Here is a 23,006-nt window from a genome sequence, read left to right on the forward strand (position 1 = left end):
CTGACAGATGTAAATCTTCTAGTAGCTGTGCGTGCAAACTGCCATCGTTAATCTTGCAGAGACGGCGAGCTTGCTACAAGATGGCGGCACGCGGCCGACTTCAACTTCCGGTCGACTTCCTTGGGCACTGGAGCTGATGAGACTTGTGCTGCGTTCCAATTCGCCTACTTATACTACGCCCTAAAAGTATGTACTCTTTCTGTGAACAAAAAGTACTTACTTTTGAGTGTGTAGTAAAAGAGTAGACAAGCTTTGGGACATATTAACACGTCATACAATCGCGTCTTTTCTCTCTGTCGCATCCTGTCACCGTAAACTGGCCTGTCAATCATCTTACATCCTCCACATTTCATTTAGTTAATTTCCTACCGTATCGGAGAGAAATACAGCACGTTGATCTGCAGTCGCGGGTCTTTCATGTGGAGAACTCTCCTCATATTAATGCATAATGATGCATTTAAAAGTTAATGGCCATTCGGATCTTTATAAAAGTCCACATTGGTATTTGCAGATGAAAAATAACACGGGTAACATTAAATATATATTTTCTATCAAGTTAAACTGATTATTAGTCACTCAAATCTCTCAGCGTCGATCGCGTATATCCGCCATGTTTTGTAGTTTTTTTTAACACTTTTTACTCGTGTTTGTAGTTCTGAACTGAATCCTCGTCCAATGCGCAATGGGTTGTGGGCAATATTAGCCTCTATAGTGTGCACGGATCCACACTTCGAAAATCTAACGGAAATAGTAGACCAGGGCGCTAGCGATACTCTTTTCAACACACTATGCTTTGGGACGCACTTATTTTAATCTCACATATTATTTAGGATGGATAGTATGGACATTGGAACGCAGGGACAGGGATCGGTTTGTTGGCAAAAGCCTCTAGACGCCACTTCCCTTTGGCAGCAAAAGCCGCTATATTCCGAGAACCAATCAGAAGGCGCAAATCGAATCAATATAGCGGCGCGTTGAGGAGTTTTTTTTAGAGACAGATTAAGATTGTGATTTTTAAAATAAAAGATGGAGTACGATGAAATGGATCAGCCTGTCCTACTAATATTGAATGGCAGAAGAAAAGGTTATTTAGGGTAGACCAGGTACAGTTGGTACACTTTTTGCTTTCACCGTTACCACACCAAAATTATGGGACTGAAAAGAAGTGAAAAGTGTTTTTTTATATGACATTTCTTTTACTTGTCTACAAAAATATTATTAATTAACATCCATATGTAGGTCACATTTTTCACAATTAGCTAATAAACACAAGAAGCTTTTTTGTTCCAACTGTACCCATGTCGAAAACAGTCAGGTACAGTTGAAACAGTACCCTAGTACAGTTGAGACACCCATCCGGAATGCTGCAAAGCTGCCTGACCAATTCACTACAAATGTAAAATACATTTAAAAATGAGAATTTAACAGTTTTTATTTCCATTTAGTATTTTATTTTATTATTTTGTTTAGTTAAAAGTAGTCCATTTGTAAAACATTGTGCAGTAATGTCAAACAGTGATACAATATTTAATTTTAGTCCAGTTGAAAAGTTGAGTAACAGTAAAAAAAAAAACAGCAATAATAAAACAGATGAAATCTATTAATTTTAATAGATTAATAGATCTTAATAGAACTTACATCGTGCAACTAATTAGGTGTGTCCCCGGCTTAAACTGCATGGGCCGCAATAGGATTCTATGGTGCGGGTACATTTGATACACTGTGTCTCAACTGTACCCCGCTGACCACCTCGAACATTTCTCTAGATTTTACGATGACCTTGTATGACACAAAGTCATGCAATATGTCAGTGTTTAGAGCACAAAATAAGGTTTACGAAAATGTAAGTTAACTTTAACAGTCATGTAAGGATGAGATGCTATTCAATGTGGAAGCGACATGGTGAAGTGAAAAAATTACCTTAGAAAAAAAACTTTCGCCGATATCTTCGGACTGGAGAAGCGCATGTAGGCTTCTTCAAATTTCACACGATTGAAGAGGGCGCTAATATACATGTGCTAAGAAAATTTCGCAGATCAGACTTGTTGCGAACGCAAGTTATTTAAGGTGTTTCAACTGTACCCTATAACCAACTGTACCTGGTCTACCCTACCTCAAAACTCCGCCTGTCATATGGCAAAAATACAGCATGTGGACGCAATTGTATCATGCACTCATAACAGTTCTTCGTGCAGTGCCGTTACTTTGAAGGAATCGGATTTATTATACATCAAACAGCTCTATTTCGCCAAAGACAAAGTCAAACAAGATTCTATTTTTCTGTCTCATATGGAAGCTGTGCCATATAAACGGAGGAGGCAATAAGTGGAGGCTGAATAGAAGAGACGTGTTAGATCCCTGTGTAAAGAGGTTTGTCTGCTGTTTAGTTTTTAAGTGATAAGTGCTCTCATCTTTTTCAGGGTTTTTAGTTGCATCTTTAGTGATTTTTCAACTATTTACCATGTCTTGTCCCAAGATTTAGAGGTTTTTGCGAAAAAAAGCACAAGTGGATTTAGCTGGTTTTGACGCAAAAGAAAATCTAACTTGTTAAAAACCAATAAATTGTCTAGAGTGACATTAAAAAAATATATATTTTATTCACTAGCTATAACCTTATCATTACCTTTAAGATGAAACTCTTGAACGTGATCGCAAAAACCTGGTAAAAATGCTCATTTTAAAGAAAAGAAGTCTGATGGATTTAGAGGGTTTTGCATCTGAACTCTTCAAATAGACATTGCACCTCAGTCACCATTTGTCCCCTTCAATTGTTCTCAGCGTCTGCCAATGAAACTGATACTCCTGTAATCACTCCCTTAGCGCTTTCCATTTTTCCCGGTATATGAACTTTGATAGCTTCTCCACCCCATTCCTTCATTTTCAGTGCTTTATCTTGTTGTTTTATAACACACAATACAGCACATTATTTGACATATATTTTGCAGCTTTAATATTACCAAGAGCCTTTTTAAATAAACTAATACTAATAACAAATATGAATAAAAAGATATATTTAAATAAGCACTAAAACTTCAAACTAATTCAAAATATTAACAAAAACTATAATAGTATCAATGAAAATCAGATGTGTGATTCTAGAGCAATATATTAGCAATCCTTGACCTGTAAATGTGGCATGAGCACTTTTGGGTCTGTTGGCAGATATTCGTCGCATAAAATGTAAGAGTATTACAAGAACCGAGAGGAAATACACAGAGAAAATTATGAATAGCAGCTGGTTTAATGGATTCTTTATTATTACATCAAAATCTATAAAATAATGACTGAACAACCAAGAAATCATGCAGAGCACACATCTCCGGTTAATAGCTACTGCTAGTAATCAGTAGACTCCACTGGCTCAGATCTTAATGACTGGGGTGGGCTGAACATGAGGGTGGGTTCACTGCTCATTTGGTCTTCTGGGAAAGTGGCATACAGCGCACCCTTAAAATTCCTAATCTGACCCTCTTCTGGAACTGGATGGATTTTATTTGGTGTCTCTTGGATGGGATCCATGTGAATCTCTCCATCCTGCTGTTTCAGGTGCTGGATGATCACTCTGGAGAGGTAATGAGGGTCACCTGTGTGCTCATCTGAAAAACAGCTCTATCAAATCACTATTACGGACACTAAACTGAACTATTGTAGGAGAATGCTGCAAGAATAACATCCAAATAATCTTTTTCAATTCTAAAAGACTGTATTTTGATAATTTCCAGGACAAGACTCTTTGGCCTGGTTTCACAGATAGGGTTTAGATTAAGCCAGGATTAGGCCTTAGTACAATTAGGACATATAACCAGCTTTTACAAAAATGTGCCTTAGAAAAAAAACATTACTGGTGTGCAAGGTGCTTTCAATTAAGACAGCTCAAACATTTTAGTCTGGACCTAGCCTTGTCTGTGAAACTGGGCGTTAAAAGCCTTGCTCATTTTAGTAATCTGAATGGAATTTCTCACCGTTGAGCAGGACAAGCCTGTAACGGTTCCGGCACTCTAGAGAATTTTCCAGAATTTGGCTGAGGGTTCTGTAGAACACCAAGACCTGTTGTTTTCGTTCTCTTTCTCCAAACCCTGCGCTGCTCTCCTGGGACATCTGATACAGCGTCCGCAGAGGTGTGGCATATTCCAGAACACAGCTAAAAGTCTAGGATCAGACACACAAAGAGGAGGTAAGACCTTGCATTTATTTTCAGTGCCAGTATAGTTTTTAGCCAAAAGGAGATTTTTTTTGACAGCTAAATGTTGTGTTGTGCTGCATCCTAATTTGCATATTATCTATCAGACTATCATGCTATTTCATTGCAGTTCATTGAAAAGAGTGTGCCAGTAATGCATGGATATTTATGGTAGATCTTCTTAGTATAATTCTGTGCATACTACACTCTTGGAAGAAAATGGTCTAAATAGAACCTTAAACGGTTTTGTCAGGTGTTTCATATATAGACCGAGGTGGGAAAAAATGTACACCTCTATAATGTACTTAAAGCGTTAGTTCACCCAAAAATGAAAATTCTGTCATTTATTACTTACCCTCATGCCGTTCCACACCCGTAAGACCTTCGTTAATCACCAAAAAATAAAAATAAAAATAACGACTTATTTAGTGATGGCCGATTTCAAAACACTGCTTCAGGAAGCATTGGAGCATAAATTAATCAGTGTGTCTAATCATGATTCAGATCGCGTGTCAAACTGCCAACGGCTGAAATCACGTGACTTTGGTGCTCCGAACAGCAGATTCGATTCATTTGTGCTCTGATGCTTCATGAAGCAGAGTTTTGAAATCGTCCATCACTAAATAAGTCATATATTTTTGTTATATTATTATTATATTATTCTCGTCGCTTTATAATATTAATATTGAACCACTGTACTCACACGAACCAATTTAAATATGTTTTTAGTACCTTTATGGATCTCGAGAGAGGAAATGTCATTGCTCCCTATGTAGGCCTCACGGAGCCATCGGATTTCAACTAAAATATCTTAATTTGTGTTCCGAAGATTAACGAAGATCTAACGGGTGTGGAAAGGAATGAGGGTAAGAAATAAATGACACAATTTTCATTATTGGGTGAACTATCACTTTAAAGTGCTCTATCACACACTATTTTAAAATTCTTCTTTAACACTTCTTAAGATAATCTTAATGTATTTAGTTACCACTTATAGTGTACTACAAATGGTAACTAAAAATTTTTTTTTAATACAGAGAGAAAAGCACATTTTAGTTCATATTTCATGGTGTCTTAAAATAGCACAGTTGAGTACACTTAGATGTTCTTAAGATTATCTTAAGAAGTACTAAAGAAGAATTTTTTTGTATATTAAGTACAAAATTAGTGCATGAAAATAGAGCACTTTAAGTACATTATAGAAATGTTTTTTTTTTTGTTTTTTTTTTACTTGGGGAACCTTTTAGAGGTTCCAATTAAGAACATTTTAATTAAATTGTATGAATAAAGAAACTTGTAAACATACTTTATCTCTGAACAAAATTGAAATAACCCATGAAATATGCAGGTATAATGCAATTATTTAAGACTTTTCTCCTTATATACCTTTTTGGGATAGAACCCCACTAAACCTTTTTTCTTGCTTTAGATGTTTTCCACTAGTGAGGAATGCAAGATTAAAGTTGCTACTGCTGTCTTTAAATTTATGAAAAGGTAAGTAATAGTACTTTTTAAAGCAATTATTTTTTATTTTTAATGTAGGAAAAGTTCAACTTTAAAAGAAACTTCAAGCTTAAATGTTTAAAAGTTAATTCAAGTATTTAAGCATAAAACTTTACATTTAAAAAGTTTTCTTAAGAAGAAAATCAGAAACAAATTCAGTTAAGTGTGTGCAAACTTCTGTCTTAATGGTACAGTAGTCATTTCTCAGAAACACTGTTGATATTTGAAATGAACTCCAACAAACATCATTGCTCTGGCCCCAAAATGCACAAACAGGCAGTGTGGGCGTCTCTTTATCATATAAAGCAAAGAAAAATAATGCTTTGTGAAAAATATAGCAAAGGTGACAAAGAATAAGGAAGAGCAAAAAATTAACATACAGTACACAAGAGAATACACAAGTGAGAGTTTATTATCAATTGCCAGCAGCACACCAGCTCCAGTGACATGGTGCTCTGTCGGATCCACTTTCATCAATGTTTCTCAGAAATTACTTATTATATTGCAACTTTAATACTGGCATTCTACCTTACCACATCATTTAAAGAATGTAATTTCTCAACAACAGAGAAATATGGACAAAAAGCACATGCATTGGCATGCAACATAGTCATACTTGTATCATATTTTTGCTTTTTCTAAAAAAATGTTCATGATGAACTCCAGTATCAAAGAACTAAATTAACAGTAATAAGCATTTGCCCACCTTATTGTTCTGGGTAATCTTGTAGACGCAATTCTTGTAGCTACGATTCCGTACCCCTGCTATGTCCAACTCCAGTTCTGGAAGGTTCTCGTGGAAGACCACATTAGTGTCCTCCTCTTCAGGTTTGGTTGGGACCACAGCGTTGAGGGGCAGAAGGATATGTAGACATGGAGAGCTCAGTTTCACCCTCGTGGAGGAATATTGGCTAATCTTGTTCTGTAAATCTGCAGGTGAAAAAAAATTAAAAGAGAAAATGAAAAAGGAAAGTGAGCAGAATCTCTTAAAAGATCAGTGGTTTTATAGGTTGAAGCTCAGTGTCATCATTTATGCATTTTCAAGTCATTTCAAACTAGAAACAAGAAATTATGAAGAATATTCACACTGCCCATTTCAATGTGAAAGCATTAAGAGATCAGGGGCTGCCATGCTCCACAACACCAACAACCCAATAATTCTCTCACATTCACTAATATCACATCCATGTATGCACATACTAAACTTGCCTTATGACCAAACGCAACACACCATGTTTGAATATGTGGATGTGTGAAAAATATTTGAGAGCTAGCAATCTGAAAGATTTTCAATGTAAAAATGAGGTCCAGTAACATGAAGGCCTATATTTACATGACAACGTCCAGATATTTAGTTTAAGTAAGTGATGCATCATTACTGCCCTCTAGAGGCGTCAACAAGTAATGGCTCACATGTGGACTGCAAATGAATGTACCTGGAAGGACAAATTTGAGGTAGCCAATATAGAAAGACCAGGCCAAACCATGAGCCACATTCATCTTCTTCACTTCACAAATTTCTGAGATCTCCACCGGAGCAGGGCCCTGCAAACACAGACATATATAGATAAAGAGAAACGAAAGTTAAACAGAGAGATGTTACTTAATTTTTTAAATTACTTTAAATTACTTTTTATTATTTTAGTTGACTTGCACTACTTTTAACCATCCACAGCAAAGTTGCAGTACAACCACATAGTTGTTTGTAATGGCAATACATTATCATTGAAATTGAGTGAGATGTTTGTGGGACAGAACCTTCAGAGTGATTTTTCTGTGGAAGCTAAATTTCCCATATGGACTAAACAGACATTTAGACATTTATTCTAAGGTGCAAATTATTGTAGATCTGTAAAAACTTGAATTTTGTTGTAAGTGTGTGTCCCATGGTTCTACACACACTTGATGACTGTCTTCACTACAATTATAATCACGATTATTAATCATGTCTATTCTATCAAAAGAGTAATGAAACTATGGCTATTTTGCAAGTTCTTTACCAACCTACACTTCACCCAAAAGGCCTGTAGGTGGCACAAAGACTTAAATTTAACCAACTATGATAACTTCGTTAGATGGTAAATCAATACAAAACATGGTTTTGGTGAGCGCTTTGTAATATGTATTCACATTAGATTTTAAAGCAACACAATTCGTTTGCAATAAGACAAACCAGATTCAAATTGCCCGGTAAATTCGTAAAGCAAAGAAAAATCATTTCTAGCTGATCAACATTATGAAAACTGGTAAAACCTTTAGGAACTTCAAAAGATAAAACAGTGAAATTTGATATTCAACAGTATCCTTGACATTTATTCAACAGTGCTTTTGATCTGCTTGCATTGACACTAAGGAAAAATTCTATACCAATTATCAATGTAAAGCTGCTTTGATACAATCTGCATTGTAAAAAGCGCTATATAAATAAGGGTGACACCCACTTGAGCACTTGGGCAAAATACCAGCCAAATACAGGAAATGAAAGTGCAAATGCAAAGACTGTGAGCCTGGGTATTGAGACATGTGAGATTTGGTGATAGGATGGATAGTGTCTTTATATGACAAATGGCAGTGAGTGTAGAACGCTGGTATGCTATTTGCAATTCAGTCATAGCTGTGTTCGAAATCACCCCTATACCCTCATTCACTATTCCCTATATTAGTCCACTAACACAGTCCACTTGAAGGAGTGAATGAATGAACGAGTGAGTGAATTTGGACACTGCATGCACTGGAAGGGCTGCCGCTTTGCATAGTTTGTGCTTGCCGTTTAATAATCGTTTGAAACTGGCAGCTCCAGTACCAATATAATGAAAGGATGTATCTTGAATTCTGTCATGGAAACTAGCATGCATAAACCTTAATTAAACAATTTAATAATCACTTAAAAAGGAATATATACCTGTATGATATTACACTGTACCCACATTGGACCAGCGGTTAGGAAAATGGATGGATGATTCATCTGCAGGCGCCATATTCTTGTGAGACGTGGATTCGTTCGGCACAACCCTCACAGTTCATTATGGGTATTCTCTAGGCATTGAGTGTACATCAGTTGTACACTCGTTATTGCGGTGCATTGTGGGATTGAATGAGTGCACTCGATAATGTCCATTATGATCAAACGACTCAAATAGTGCCCTATTTAAGGGTAGGATATAGGGGGCAATTTCGGACACAGCCCTTGTGTGGTTGCAAAATTAGCAAGCTGGTGGAAGTGAAGCAGAAGAAATGATTTACAGCACCTTTTGTTGACCGTTATGTAATCCAAATAGTGTGTGTGCTTGAAATGAGTGCTGAGTGTATTTTATGTTTCCTGTGTTACAAGTCAATGATGACAAAGACTATATTTTTGGAGATAATAGACTCGGCCATGTGATTACTTGCAAACCATTGTAAGTTAGAATTGGCTTTGCCACATTGCGTACTGTTCCTTTCGCAAGAAAGTAACTGTACCAGTTAAACAAATATTGAATATAGAAAGGTCTGCAAAGTTACAAAGCATTAAGTCACCCCAAAGGGAGTTTTTCTCTATATCAGTAAGCACCGTTTCTAAAATTCCTGCCCTAGGCATATGCACTACAACACCCTGGTCCAGCCAACCAATCAAAGCACAATGGCCCTCATTTATCAAACAATCGTACGCCAGAAAACACGCAAAATTTGGCATTTATCAATATGAGCGTGAGCGTTGGCTATACGATCAAATCTCAGGTCAGGTCTCAGCTCGTGTATGCATGTTTTTGAGTCAGCAAGAACTTGCATGCAGCATAGTAAATCTGGTGGAGAATTGTTATGAGAACATTTAGATTATTTTCCTGACCGACAATCACTCACTAACATTAACCATTAAACAACACGATTAAAATGTCAAATTAAAATTAGAATAGATGCGTGTCTTAAAATATCACTAATGTTTTTTTGTTTTTGTTTTTTTTTCCCCCAGGGATTTAGCTTTTGATGCGCAAATGGCAACATCAAAAGAACATTAGGATTCACACATCATACACTGCAGAGAACAGAAAATATAGCCTTCAAGGAATAAAACAATAGAACTACACGAAATATCACTAAAATAATTAACAGATTAACAAAACAAAAGATAAAAACTGTGCAGCAAGTATAGGTCTAGTACAGGCTAAGCTCATTGGACGTGTTGTATTTGTTTTCTTTATTTTATTAAAATATTTATCTTTATTTTATTAAATTCAATCGATCGCGCGGGTGCCTCACAGTTCTAGCATTGCTAACTTTACATTTCAGCCATTTATCAGCAAATTAAAATGCATACAAAGTTGGGTCATATGGCAAATGGTGTCCCTCTACTTTACAACAGTTGAAATAAACTTTAAATACCAATAAATTCCATTTTTTTTTTTTTCATGTTTGTATTCTGTAGAATAAATACAATTTGTGCACTATTAATAGTTAAAGTTTTGTTTTAAATTACATATTTATTTAAGTTTGGAAGATTTCATTTGTAACAAAATATGCATGTTCCCGCCATACCTCAGAGAGGTATCATGGAATGTAATTGCAACAATATTACATTTTTAACACAAATAAAGTGGTACAATTGGGAATATAGATTTTATTTAACATGTACAATTGTATTAAATTGTTTTAAAAAATACATATTTTGTATTATTTAAGAAAAAAGTAGTGTCCCCCAAATTCATGTCTGTGGTATTACAACAATGCATGTCGCCCCTTTAAGAAAAGGGGGAACTCTACTTGGACTACTTCCTGTGTATAATGGTCATTGCAGGTGCTGATTGATATGATGGGTGCATCATGAGTACATTCTTTCTTATTAATGTTCTTAAAGTTAGCTACATTTCTGACAATTTCATGTGTCGCACTTTATTAGTGTCTGTGGTGTTATGTTGATAACTTGCAGATTTTACATATTTTAATCCAAATTTTGATAAATACATACTTACTAATATTTACAAAATGGCCCCTGATCTTGAAATCCTCATGATGGCAGCCTCCATTTTAGAAAAGTCTGGATTTAGACTAATTGCTGTCTGTGGTGTTACTGTCTTTCCTGGTAACACCACAGACTCTATAGTAACTCCACAGACAATATACAACCAGAAATGTTGTATTTTTAATAAAACACATAGGACATTCATAGTCATATAATTGTATCCCTCTTGTCAGGTATAGCAAGATTAACTGCTGCTGAAAAGCAGTGACTTTATAGACAGCGAAAGATGCAGAGTACCTCATCAGACCCATTTTAAAAACATTCTGTGCAAAAACAAAACAAACAAAAAAACTGAGAAAAGGAGATCTCTCAGGGGAAAGTAAGTTAATAAGTTAAATAAGTTTGTGGATTCATGTTTTATTCACATAAAATTTTCTGGATTTTTTATTCTCTATTGAAAAAGATCACACATTATGATTGCATCACAATCCATTGTGCAGTCTATTTTTTGTTAAAGGGATACAATTTTTTGTTCACCCAAAAATGAAAATCCTATCATCATTTACTCATCCACAGGTTGCTCCAAACCTGTATAAATTTCGGATAACACTTTATTTTAGGGTCTTTTAGTTGTTTATTATCATGCATATTACTAGAATGGCTGTTTATTGGTATTTATTAAGCACATATGAATGCCTTATTTTGCATGACCATATTCTACATTATTAATCCTACCAAATCTAAATTTAACAACGACTTTACTAACTAACTATATGTGTTTCCTATACTAAAGTGTTACCAAATTTCTTTGTTCTGCTGTACACAAAGGAAGATACTTAGAAGAATGTAACCAAACACATCTTGCCCCCCACTGACTGCCATATTTTTTCGCTACTATGGTAGTCAATGGGGGTGAGATCTGCTGGGTTACAAACATTCTTCCAAATATCTTCCTTTGTGTTCAGCAGAACAAAGAAATTTATACAGGTTTGGAACAATGTGAGGGGGAGTATGATGACAGAATTTTCATTTTTGGTTGAACTATCCCTTTAAGGAGTGAGAAACAGTTTGCAAATTGTTTTAATTATACATATTTTTTAATACAGTTTTTCTCTAAATGTTCTTTTATCAGAGTAGATACTTCTTGTAATCCTACTTATGATGAAATTCATTATTTTGCTCAACAAACTTTTAATTGTTAAACCTTTTATATATAAAGTCTGTGGAGTTATACGTCTGTGGTGTTACTTCAAAAGTTACTTATTCTAAAAATGAAATTTAAATAATCAATGAAACTGAGTCCTTAAAGTAATTTATTTATTTATTAATTATATTACCTAAAGTTGCATATCCCTGTTTATTTTAGAACAAACCAAAATTTGACTTCAAATTGGTAACAGCAGACATAAGTGGTTGTTTTACCAGTGTTTGATTAAAATTATTTAAAAATCAAAATATTATTAAGCTTCAATATTAATGGATATAGCATATTAAACTAATCTTAAATGCATAGCAATGCATATTATTAAAAGAAAACAAACAAGATTTTTTACAATTTCTGCCTCTAATTTGCCACCCCAATTGAAGAATGACCAGTTTAATGGTCCGAGTATTTTTTATGTGATTAATTCCTCTTCATGGCAAGGTCACACTTCTCTGTGTCGTAAATTATAGGGCGAGGCTTCTAAAATTTGGGGCGTTATATTTAAATGATGACAGTTTTCAGCCGCCACATTTATCAACACCCGTTCATCTGTGCGACGGAATTGGCCGCATACGAAAGTTTAATGAATCGCACGTGAGCGTTGCCATAAGCTGATCTTCCGTTCTAATATACGCTGGTTTCTACGTTAGTTTGATAAATGAGGGCCATTGTACGATGGCCCAGTAGTGCACAACACAACGAAATTAAAAAAGCAAACATAAGAACACAACGGAATAAAGCCACAACACAAAGAAATAAAGCCACAACACAATGGAATAAAGCCACAACACAACGGAAATGCTCCCGACCACTAGGGGGCTCTCAGAGCTCGGTATTGTTAGTATTCCTTGCCAATGTTTTATAGAGTCGGCAGTGATATGAATACCACGGTTAGTTTCAACAGTATATAACCACTGTATATCGACATTAAATATTAATTCAAAATCATTTGAGTGCACAATAGCTTCATATTTATAACTGTGAATGATTTGACGTGCTACCATGGCGAATGATGAAGGGAACATCTGACAATTCCACCAAGTGGTTAAAACATATAATTTGTTTTCGTTAAAATTACTTTTAACATTTAAAAACAGACATGTTCAAATTACAAATTGTCTTACCAACAGGAAGTAACAAGCTTTGGAAACATGTCTGTTTTTAAATGTTAAACAAAGTCACTGTAATGAATACAAATTATACATTTTAACCACTTGGTGGAATTGTCAGACGTTCCCTTCATCCAGGGGCGTAGTTTGCGGGGGGATGGGGGGGTTTGGTAACCCCCCCCCAATATTCAAATCCATCAGTTACAACCCCAACCCCCCCCCCCATATTTCAACATGAAAATCACAGTAGATCTATACTAACATATGTATAATTCATTTATTTTGTAACAATAATTTTGTTTCTAATCAAATGAGTTTGTCATAATAAATTAGTCAAAAAAAGTGCCTCCCTTCCATTGAACCGATTGGTTACGCCCAACCAATGCGCATTGCACTTTCACCAAAACAACACGAGTGGAGCTCTAATGTTTGAATGGAGAGCAAGGGTGGCACTAAAAAATGAAGAGAACCGTTGCCCAGCCGACTATTTTAAATTTCTGTTCAAAGAGGGATGTTAAAAAGAATAAAACATGTACTGAGAAGGAGGTATAAAAACATTGTAATAGCTAAGTAACGTTACACTCCACATATATTTTAGCTAGCTAATCCATTGCAATTTAGCCATAACTATCAGTGTAACTGTAACCACTTATTAAAACAGCTGTCTGTTTTGTTACTTCATTTTTCAATAGTGTCTTATCAATGACAAAAGTATTCACATCGGTGTTTGTTTTCATCCTTAATTAATCTGATTTTGAACGAATTTGCTTGAATGAACGATTTAAGTAGCTCACTCATTAAAACATCGAATCGCTGCCACCTACTGGCGGTTTCAATATTTAACATAATTTCTTTCTTTTTAGAATCACTCCGTTATGTTAGAATTTGATGAATGGTTATAGATAAATTCCATAAAGTTAGGATAGATAGATAGATAGATAGATAAGAAATAAATTATCCAATAACACTACACATAAAACAGATTTTTTTTTAATTAAAAAAATAACAGGCAGCATACCAACGCTCAACCCCCCCCAATGTTGAAGCCAAATCTACGCCCTGCCTTCATCCGTGGTAGCGCATCAAATCATTCACAGGTATAAATATGAAGTTATTGTGCACTCAAGTATATTTGAATTAATATTTCATGTCGTTATACAACGTTTACATACTTAAAACTAATCATGGTATTGATATCTTTGTAAGACTGTCGACTTTATAGAACATTGGCAAGGAATACTAATATTAACGAGCGCTGAGAGCCCCCTAGTGGTTGGGAGAATTTCCGTTGTGTTGTGGCTTTATTTCGTTGTGTTGTGGCTTTATTCCGTTGTGTTGTGGCTTTATTCCGTTGTGTTGTGGCTTTATTCCGTTGTGTTGTGGCTTTATTCCATTGTGTTGTGGCTCGATTTTGTTGTGTTGTGAACTTATGTTTGCTTTTTTAATTTCGTTGTGTTGTGCACTACTGGGCCACCGTACCATTGTGCTTTTCAAAAGGGGGGGCTTATAGAGACAGGAACTAAACAGAGCGTTACTGACAGCCTGGGAAGAGAGGTGCTGCAACAATGTCAAATATCTGAAAAATAATGCATTTTTTAAACATTCATGCATGAAAACCTGTTCTAATAGACCAAAGGGCCTAATAGGTCTTTTTTAAGTGAATATTTTCTGTTTTATATTTTTGCTAGTATTATGGAAATATTGTTTCTGAAAGTTCTGAACAAAGTGGCAAGCAGTAACGTCATTAGACAAATCTCCAAATATGTTTCAGAAAAACATTCCATGAATGATGTATAAATAGCATTTTTTTGCTCATAAATTGCTCATTCTCATAAATATTTTTTATTTGGACATGGATATTGTTCTCCTGGCATGGGATAAATCTTACCAGCACCCCCAGGCTGTTGAGCAACAGGTAACCGGCACACGTGATGGTCATGGTGCTCCACTGCTCATGAGTAAAGGAAATGCCACCAAACATTAGCATCAGGAATATTGCACACATTCCCAGAATGACATGTCCTTTGAAGCAAGCCTGAAAGATCTCATTTATTCTGCCATGATACCTGGAAAAGAGCATAATATACTGAAACAATACAAAAACGATTTTATCCCAGGGAAAATTTTATTCAACTGTTTAATTTGTTTTCTAACCTTTGCCTTGAATGGACGAGCCACTCCTCTGCAAACAAACACATACTGTGAATAAACCTTTGCGCTATGAGGCAAAAAAGGAACATTCCTGCTCTCTCCTTGAAGCTGTCAGAGTCCAGCATCCATGCAAAAACCAGCATAAGAAAGCCAAGTCCAGCAGCACACACCACCGGAAGACTGCTGCGCGCACTGGGGACGAGTCTGTCCTCTCTGATCTCACCACACATCTGAACACATCACATTTACAGTTTAGATATATGTATGGTTTTCCCACAGTTGTGACTTAATGTCCAAAACACCCAGTAATTTTGCCCAAAAAAGCACTTGTTTGCCAAGGAGACAATGTCAGCTAGAGCTTGAGGTAAATATGAGACCATTAACCCTCTACTGCACACATGTTGATGGCACATGAAAAAAAAAAAAAATATTCCACATCATTTTTTGGTTAATTTGGAAACATTTTATTGATACAAAAAAAAAATTTGACCCTCCGCCCTCCCCCCACTCCAAAATATTTTTCCGTTGCCTCAGGACAACGTTGTGCAACAATGGTATAGAATCATAGAGAAATTTATCATAAGACAATGCTCAGAGAACAATACAAAATCACAATTTCTTTTTAAAAATGTCCAGAAATCAAGTGAAAAGGGAAAAACACTTGAAAGACATTGATATATTGAATTTGATCCATGCATAGGTTTGTATCATGTAGTGTGCCATGACATATAATGTACTTCTTGTTATAACATTTCACTCCGTACGAAACTTCAAAAAGCAGTTCTTCTCTGCTGTGAAATAGTGGAGTATGTTGTAATTGTAAGACTGATATTGGACTATCTGGACCGAGAAAGGGCTACTCTTTGAGAAAACAAAGGAAATTAACATGTGAACGCTCTCTTGCAATCTTAGCATCCCCATCCGAGACGCAATCACACCTCAGCATTGCCTTAATCTACATTTCCCTTCCTTCACCCCCCTCTTCCCCCATCTCTTCTCTCTACATGCAGAGATGACCTGAAATTCACCCAAAATCTATATGGTTTAATGTGAACAGTTATCATGCAACATTATACAGGTTTGGTATCATTTGAAATGTCTCAGTGTGACTGGTGCAAAGGTCTCATTCCCACAGAAGTAAACCAGAAGGTAATAAAGGTTTAAAGATTTTAGAGATATTTTGCTCTCTGTAATGGGTGTGTCCACCTTCACCAGGTCTTTCATGCAAATGGACTTCTGTCCCTAAAAGGTGTAAACTACTCAGTCTAGGACCCTGATTAATGCAAATTACATTTGTAAACTCATGTTTCCATTTGAAAGAAGTTTCTCTCTTGGTCTAAGTATTTAAAGAGATGTTGCAGGAGGCTCGGGGCTCGAGCCTGTAATCAGATCAGATCAGCCCATATTGCTTGGGTGTCCTTCAGACACTCAGCAATGTGTATTTTTCTAATGTCAGGTATGCATCTTTTTAGTCTTTTTCTGAGCATTTGATGTTTTGTATTGATCATCTTTAAATTGATTATGTAATTAGCATGATACATTTACTTGACTAATACATTTTTACATTTGGCTTTATTCTGACTTACTCTGAAATTATTGACTTCAGTAGATTATGATGTATCCGTTGTTACCGCAAATCTATGACCAGGGTTAAGTACATAATAGATCTCGGATTGTATGGAGCATGGGGCACATCTGGCGAGATACTAGGTTTCTGACTAACTGCTTGAAGTTGTTATGCAATTGCATTCACAATATGGGGTTAGACAAAGGTGTACTGGTCATAACCTCCGGTCATTGCCTCTGCTTTAATTAAGTTGTTATATAGTTATTTTACTAACTATATGGGACCAGATAGGCGACATTACCTCATAGTACTGGTCATAACCCCTGATTATTGTCAGAGCTTTAACTAAGTTGTTATATAGGCGATTGTATGGGGCTACATGGGTACCTTTTAACAATAGCAAGCATTGGCAGCATTGTTAAATTGCTTTAGCCATAACCTCTGGTTATTGATCAGACTGGCGAGTTTGTGATCGTGGGCCCGCATAACAGCTGGTGCGAGGACCCTGTGCGACTCTGAGAACCGAATGAACAAGTACAATAAGAGTAAAGAGTTAAATAGAATAATCAAATGTCTAGATCAATTATCGTATAAATTGTCAATTATCAATTGGCATTCAAACCTAAATTCGAGGTCATAATATAAATGTTTAATTGGAATTAAACTATTTTGCCACACTGAAAAGACCGAACGCACAAGAAACCTTCCCCGCCCAGTGGGAAACTGCCGTTGGGCCGGCACACCCAGGAACCCTGCATCTTCCCTTATATAACACATTGTTGCCAATGTGAGATATTGTCCAAAACCTCCTCGGAAAGTACCCCTTATCTCACAACGTTGCCCTGAGGCAACAAAAAGAAAAACTGAATTTCTGAACATGTTAAAATTAATAAAACCTGACAAAAGGTTTCTCTTTTTGTACAGTTCATGTCATTTTAAATAACATTACTAAAGCAAATAATCTTGCCTTCTTCTCACACCATGTGCTCCTGTGACCATGTGTCAAAACAGGATGTCCCTTAAAGGGTGCTTGGTAGTGACTCCCAAAACTTACTGGACTATTCTTTGGTACTTTTTTGAGCTTTCTAATTGGTTGTAATAATTTAAAGATAAAATTTATTAAACCCAGGGCTTAAGAAAACCTTCCATTGCCTGGGGGCAACACTGTGCTGTACAGGGTTAATAATTTTTATTTTATGTAATTTCCAACAAGCTGCAATTTTGTCAAATTATGTTTTTATTATTATTATTATTATTATTTAGAACATCTAAAATGTAATTAGCCTTAGCAAGACAAAGGAGTAAGGCTTTTTATTCCAAACATTGTTCAAAATGTCATTTCATCATTCAACACATCCACCACATAATTCTTTTAAAAACAATGCATAATTTGAGTTGTGGTGGAAATGTTCAGGGTTGGGCAAATATACATCAAAATGTATTTTAAAGTAAAATACCAAATAACTTAATTTTAAGTGTATTTAAGTGTATTTAAGTGTCAGCCACACCATGTATCAAATTAAACTATTTTAAAAATACTAAAAAATACTTTTAAATGGGAGCATGAAATTTCTTTGCAAACCTTCCATCAATTGGCCTATTTGATCTATCCCTTCACCATTACACTGACTCAGTTGATTAAGTGAACAATGTTTGATAGCAACAACTTTTCTCTGCCCAAGTCATGCAATAAATCTGACATATGCAATCAGTTAAAGGCACACTATGTACAGTAGGATTTTTTAGATTAAAATATCCAAAAACCACTAGAACAATGTTATATATTTTGTTGATTTGTGTACTTACATTATCCCAAATGTTTCCAAAAATGTTTAAATCCAGAGAAATATGCCATTTTAAACAGGACACGGGCCGTGTCCGTGCGCCGCCTATCAATGACATCATACCCGCATTATACACGATTTCCGGTTTTATTTTGTAGAAACCATGGAAACACCAAAGATGCATTATATTACTCATCTAATTTTCAGTCGATGAATGAATCCAATCATGTTATATAGCTTCTTGTTTAAATCTTGTTTTCTTGATTTACCGCGAGATGTTTTACCATGACTAATATTGATCTAACTTTCTGCAGTGTGCAACAAGTGTCTCATAGCAGCTGCCAAGCGAAAGCACAGAGTAGCACTATAACAACTTTCAACACACAAATCTAATATGATAAACAGCACCGCATTACCCCACATACGCTAGATCAAAAAAAGGCGGAAGCGGAGACTGTGGCATAATAAAAGTTCCGCTGCTCTCGAGACGTGTCGCGCTCGTCTCTCATTAGCAATCTCTCTAGTGGTCTCGTTCAGCTCCAACATCACTCGCCTTGCTCTGCTTCATACTACAGTAACGTTAATAATCTCATCCATGAACATGATTTCTCCCCCATCCCGATTCTTTTCCACTGGCTGTAGATGAGAAAATAACACATCCCATTAGGGATGCTCATTTCGGTTAAATTTCTCGACCGACAACCGACGCTCGTTATCCGATTATTAACCGTTAACTGATAAGATTATAATATTGTATAGCCTATATAATATGACATTAAATAAAAAATACAATTGACGAGTGTCTGTGTCTTCCACGGGTTTATTTTAACATGCAAACAGCAGCATAGAACAGATAAACAACAGAACCTGGATTCACATTATCAAATTGTCACGCACCTGCAGCGTTTCTGACAGCAGAAAAAAATAATTTAAATAAAAGGCATAAAATAAATAGGCCTACACTAAATATTTTTCACTTAAATGTTTAACAAATTAAGATGACAAAACAAAAACACGGTGAATCCATTGAAGCTTTTAACAACCGGTATTTTAGACATTTTTTCCGTCAAATAAAAATAGCAGGCCTACCTCAAGGATTGTTATTGTTATGACCACGGACGGTGCACGTGTGCACACCGAACGCGTCTTTCCGCGCTCATGGGCAAAGGAGTTTCTTTGAAAGGCTCGCGCACGAGACTAAGCGGAATGCGGGAAATGAAGTATACCATGGCCCTGAATTGTAATGGACTGGAGCTCACGGTTCACATCGAGAGAAATGGGAACGCGGGGGCACCGCTATGCGACCGCAAAAGGCACTTTCACTTTCGTGATCAAAGTGCATGCCACTGATAAGCTTTGTATTATGCAGTATTACAGTAGCATACACATACCAATTAAACGCGCAGGTCTCCTCTCGTGCGTCCTCCCCACTGTGTCGCCGGTCGAGGCAAAAATTTTCGTTTCGCTTTTAGATATCTCTTTTATTGATGCCATCAATGCTTTTAACTCAAAACAGTCCATAAACTACAAATCCTTCAGTCAAGCCAGCTCGCGCGTCAATCTGAGAGATCAGCCTCTTACCTTAAAGTGTCAAATTTCTCGGTTTCTGAATGGACGGTTTTGCTTGATTGACAAACGCTAACGTTCGGCCACGATTTATATACCATCGACCTGTCCTAAAACGTTAGCACGCTGTGATTGCTTGGTTGGAAATGGTCAGTACTTCTTTTCGCTCGCTTCATTTTGCTTGTTGCTTAGCGAAATATGTCTGGCACGTGTGAAACGCCCGGTGAGTTAACAAATAAGCATATATGTATATATATAGCATATTTTTCTTTAACCATGCAGCAAAAACAACAAAAAAATCGTTTAACTGATAGTATTAATCGGTTAAAATTCTTACTTTCGGTTAACGGTTAAACGGTCAATGCGAGCATCCCTACATCCCATGATTCCACAAAATCAAGGATAAGTGACTAAATAAGCGACCTTTAGCAGCGAAAATCTACATATTGTGGATTTCACAGATCAAATATTCACATATCCCTGTGATTGCCCAGATGAAGGGCATTTTTAAAGTAACCAACACTTTCATTTTTAAACAGTTAGCGAATGACTCAATAATTGTTACCTAATTTAGTTACTTGATGTTTGGTAATGAAGGGCCTACTTTGCATCAGCAACACTGACTCAATGACAAACAAGTCAATCATAAGAAGACAACTGATAGCTCCTCTATTCATAGCAACTAGTTTATAACTAATTTATCAATTGATTGTTAATCATAAATATAGGGGGCTGCTGCTCGGTATAACAGTTTTCAAGAACATTATGTAATTTGGTAAACTATTTAGCCTAGGCGAATAAAAGGAACACCAAAACTTAACATCTATTCTGAACTCAACAAGTCTGGGCAAACTACTAAGTATGCACCAATCAGAGGTTGTAAGAAGTCTACATGATGACATCATAAAAATGCAAAGTATTTTACAGTATTTTAAAACTACAAAAATACAAAACACTAAAGTATTTTGATACAAAGCCATTTTCATCAACCCTATCAAATACAAATTACAAAATACTATTTTGTATTTGAAATACATGTATCATAAATACTGCCCATCCTTGGAAATGTTCATTATTTTCATAAAAATGACATGCATAACAGAATTCCCCTGTGATATGTGCAGGGCTGTCGCTAGCGGGAGCAAAAGTGACGTTTCTAGGGGCCCCCAGCCTTGGGGTGGACCAGGAACGCAATTTAATCGGAGTCAAAGAAACACGATTTCAAGGGGGGCATCAGAAACAACCTGCACCACTTTTTAGGAGTGTGAAAAGCATGCTTTAAGAGTTAATTTTCCTCTGTGGGCTTTTTCCTCCAAAAGTGCCCATAGATAAATAAACACCCATCTGTATCTTCATCTATATCTATTGTGCTTTTACACTCCTAAATTCCAGAAAAGTTTTAATATATAATTTATTTTCAGCTCCGAATTGGTTCCTGTTTTGACTATTTTTTCTCTCATGTGCTTTTTACAGCTGTGCATGAGATCATACTTATTCAATGGGTTTACAGGAATCGCAGGTTTTATGATAATGAATGCCACTCCTTATTCCACCACTAACGTCTCTAGCTTCATTTGGATACAGGTATATATGTTAGTGGAGCTCTTTGCATTTCTCCTAGCCCACGTACGGAAGATGAAACCACAAGCTGGTGAGATTCACAGCACCTGCTGATTTATTTCTATATCCAAATGTAACCACAGACATTACTGTGACGCATATAAAACATCTTAAAGATGAAACATTACAGCAACATGACAGCTTTAACAGTGTTAACAGTACCAATAATGCTCGGGTCATTGTGTGTTCGATTAATAATATTTTAAGCATGCATTTATAAATACTTCCAAGAAAAGGAAGAAATGCATACTGCACCAAGTAACGTGAAACACATTAAATAGCACAGAAACGTACATACTTGGAATACAACTAAAGTTTTTACATTTTTATGTATTTGATTTCTTTTATCCCTTTTTAGGAAGTTTTGTTATCATACCACCAGTGACCAGAGAGATCAGTCAGCTGACATATAAATGCATTGTTAAAAGTAAAACAATATGGGGAATTTAAACATATACAGTGGTCCCCAAAAATGGACTCTTAAGCCATATAATGTATAATTGCCATTCCATCAAATAAAATGCTTTAAAAGTATGCTTATGCCATCTTAGACCTATTATATATTACCTATGCTTGCTTTGATATTCTGCCATGTCATACAATTGTTGTACATTCAAAATTATAAGAAGGTTGATTATAAGAAGTTATAATACATGTTCAAGCTTACCTTGCATTAGCTTTGATTGTGACCGAGTGATCTTTATTCTCTTTCTTCTGCGCTCACTCTAAATTTCTCTCTCTCTCTCTCTCTCTCTCTCTCTCTCTCTCTCTCGCTCTTTGTTCTGTCTTTACTTTTCTACCACACCTAGTTTCTTTTTCTGGCAATATTCAGTTTCACTTTCAGTAAATGAATAATGCCCTTCTCCAATCAGTCTTTGAGTTTTCTATAGGTTCCATTTCTATGTTATCCTCAGAAGAATAATCGTAGAGTTTAAAATAGTAGCCTACATAATATAGAACATACTTATAAGAGTATATGTGCTCTATAAGTATAGGCTACTTAGACATTTGGACCCCACTGTACGTATAGGCTGAGACCACATTGAAAATCTAGGACAGATCTTCAAACTTTCAAATGTAATAGCATAGTCATTAAACAAATCATATAAACTTTCTAATGTGAAATGCTTTGTATAGACAGTCAGATGTTTTTCCCCTGAGGACAGACTGAATGAGGATTTGTTCATGCAGCTCTAAAGGTTGTTTATGGACTCTTTCAGGTTACATTGTTACGCCAGTAGGTTTGAAGTGACTGTCTTTATGACAGGGTCATTTTTTCAACGGATTCATTCTCGTTAATTCAGAAGCTAAACAAGCCAAGGAATGAAACATGTTACTGCCCTTATTAATGGCTGCGTCCAAAAGCTTAAAAATGTTGCAAGGTAG

The 23,006-nt window shown here is 36.0% G+C and overlaps 1 protein-coding gene across 1 annotated transcript; it reads right to left on the reverse strand.

Moving 5' to 3' along the window:
• Positions 1-3,241: 3,241 nt before the first annotated feature.
• Positions 3,242-22,376, reverse strand: sting1 (stimulator of interferon response cGAMP interactor 1). Its single transcript, XM_067382234.1, has 7 exons — positions 22,288-22,376; positions 15,087-15,313; positions 14,821-14,998; positions 7,120-7,228; positions 6,390-6,613; positions 3,963-4,149; positions 3,242-3,596 (listed from the first exon to the last, which is right to left on the reverse strand). The coding sequence occupies exons 2-7, from the start codon at positions 15,311-15,313 to the stop codon at positions 3,337-3,339; spliced, it is 1,185 nt and encodes a 394-aa protein (XP_067238335.1). The 5' UTR covers positions 22,288-22,376; the 3' UTR covers positions 3,242-3,336.
• Positions 22,377-23,006: the final 630 nt, after the last annotated feature.

Source organism: Chanodichthys erythropterus, chromosome 1, assembly GCF_024489055.1.
Source record: "Chanodichthys erythropterus isolate Z2021 chromosome 1, ASM2448905v1, whole genome shotgun sequence".
Lineage (NCBI taxonomy): Eukaryota > Metazoa > Chordata > Actinopteri > Cypriniformes > Xenocyprididae > Chanodichthys > Chanodichthys erythropterus.

Coding starts and splice junctions, on each gene's coding strand:
- sting1 (XM_067382234.1), bottom strand. CDS start 15,313: ATGTGTGGTGAGATCAGAGAGGACAGACTCGTCCCCAGTGCGCGCAGC. Junction 14,999..15,086: donor CTCGTCCATTCAAGGCAAAG/GTTAGAAAACAA, acceptor GCTCTTTTCCAG/GTATCATGGCAGAATAAATG. Junction 4,150..6,389: donor AGATTACCCAGAACAATAAG/GTGGGCAAATGC, acceptor GTCTGATCCTAG/ACTTTTAGCTGTGTTCTGGA.